Here is a 2,455-nt window from a genome sequence, read left to right as displayed (position 1 = left end):
GTTTTTTTTACAACCAAATTCCTCATTTTTTTAATTAAAAATATATTATATGGAGTATTTAGCATTCAGCATGGTTATATATATCATTAAATGTACTATTCCTTTACATAAACAAGCCTTGGAAAATGAATAGTTGGTTAATTTCATTATGAAGAAATTTGAAAGTCCCAACATTGAGGCTAGTACGCATGGACTAAAGCGTAAATGACTTTATCATTTGTAGCTCATGTGTTTAAATTAAACAACTTTTAGGACAAGAGCATGAAGCATGTTCCCCTTAAACTTAAAAATAGAAATACTATTTTAAATCTGTCAAAATGCACTTAAATAAAAATTTTTCTCTAAAGTCAAGAAGCTGAAAACCTTACACTGGTTAAATTTATAATAAAACTGAAGTTTTTATTTATAGCTTTCAGAAACTGAAGGAAAGCTTTTATCTATTATTTTAAACATTTATTTGTCTAAAGACTTCATAATAGGGCAGAATATGATCTGGACTCTCCTTTATGTTCACATCTTTTCTCACACCAACGTAAAAGTTTATGGGATAATTACAGACGTTAGCTTAAACATTAGTGATTTCCAAATTTTGCTGCATAATGTTGAAATCAGCTCCAACTTTGATATATTATCCTCAATTATATTAATAACTTTGCACGCGATCAAAATCAGGAGGAAAAATTCGAAAATTCAATTTGTACAAAAATTAACATGCATCTAACTTTTCTAGTGGTGGCTATTTATCTAGTTTGCTAACAGGTATTAAAAAAAAAAAAAATTAACTCTTGTCCAAACTTCCCTTACAATGCACTGTCCATCCATATTTGCAAATAATTTCTTCACTAATCCTGTTTTACCATTTCTGTTTCCAGTTGCAGCCTAAGGCAAGGAAAAAGAGGAGGAATAAGGACTTTCACGATGGGTTTGAATTTGTTTCTTCATTGACTGAGTACAATAAAGATCCATGGGATGATCTCTACAAATATGTGAAGAGGAAAGCTAATAACAAAACAGATGAGAAGATCAAAAATGCCAGAGAGTCCTTAAAAAAAGAAGTTAGTATTTTATTCTAGTATATTTTACATAGTATAGAAATAATTTTTATTATTATTTGAATAAAGCAAATCCCCAAAGTAATAGCGATTCAGGGCTCAATTCACTGAAATTTGGATAGATAGATGGGCCTGAGGAAAACAGTGCTATTTTAAAGACAAGAAATTTGGGAAACAGCTCCAATAAAAAAAAAAAATTATATTCAGTTTGAAATATATAAAAGAAAATTTTATAATTAAGATGACATATGTCCACAAATTAATAGTAAGAACTTGATAATGGGCAGAAGAGCTCAAAATTTTTTTGAATGATGCAATAAATAAAGAAGTAAAAAAAAAAAAAAAAGGGAAAAATTCCTGAAAAGAAAAAGGATAAAGTTTTATTATTATCACTTAGTGTTACACAGGAATTATTAATTTGAATAATTTTGGGAGCAAAATGAACGGTCCTTCATTGAAAAGCATTCCATAATTATTCATTCTTTATTTTCAGTTTATTTATTAAATTAAATATGCAGATTTTATTAATTTAATATCATAAAACGTGGCATCTCAGATGCAGTTTTCTGACCCTAAGGATCATTTCATGGCCTTGTGAACAGTGTGTTCTTCCTTTAGATGAAGCCAATTAATATTTTTTTTATTGAATTAAAAAATATATTAACCAATTATGAAATAATTAATAATTGTTGCTTTAATTTTACTAGAAATGGACTCGGTCACTTCTGCATGTTATTAAATAAGCTCAGAACTGTTTATCTGGAATATATTTTTTATTATTTAAATAAAATAAATTGTATCTGATTAAGTTTCAACATTCATTATTAATACTTAAATGTCCAATGTTTCGGCCAGCCTATCTATCTTCAAAAACAATATTAGCTTTAAATTCATATATCACATCCAACTATTAAAATTTTTTTGCAGGCTATTCTACCTAAGTCTAATAAAGTTAGTCAAATTAATCTATATATGTCACTATTTAATTTAAACACTGATATCACTAACTTATCAACTATATTATTTTTTATATGGGAAGAAGATGGTTGGGAGTGCGGTCTGAGAATAACTCAAATAAGTTAAAAACTTATTTATTAGTGCCAACATTTCGGGCAGAATTTCTAGCCTTCATCAGGGCTTAGAACACAAAACAAGATAACAACCAGTGAATAAAGAAGATATAGAATGGTTAAAGTAAATATTTGAACTGAATGAATATAGATAAAAATAAAATAATGAAAGATATGGGAAATAAAATGTTTATATAGGGAATTAATTAAATATTTGAGTAAAGTAATATTATTAATGAAATAAAAATACAAAGTTATATAATGCTAAGGAACAACAAAATGTGAATAATTTAATTTAATAATAATAATTTAAAAATTAAAGTTATGAAAAAA

The 2,455-nt window shown here is 26.8% G+C and overlaps 1 protein-coding gene across 1 annotated transcript in view; it reads left to right on the top strand.

The window, feature by feature from the left end:
- The window catches only part of Rs1 (Dead-box helicase Rs1), a 17,652-nt gene that overhangs the window by 438 nt on the left and 14,759 nt on the right, over positions 1–2,455 (top strand). Inside the window, exon 2 of the mRNA XM_014419323.3 lies at positions 873–1,055. Within this exon, the coding sequence (XP_014274809.1) occupies positions 873–1,055 (183 nt within the window). The remainder of the gene's footprint in view (positions 1–872; positions 1,056–2,455) is intronic.

Source organism: Halyomorpha halys, unplaced genomic scaffold, assembly GCF_000696795.3.
Source record: "Halyomorpha halys isolate HHAL.00 unplaced genomic scaffold, Hhal_1.1 Scaffold233.1, whole genome shotgun sequence".
NCBI lineage: Eukaryota > Metazoa > Arthropoda > Insecta > Hemiptera > Pentatomidae > Halyomorpha > Halyomorpha halys.
Note: the sequence above shows the minus strand (reverse complement) of the source record. Positions and strands in the feature narration are given on the sequence as shown.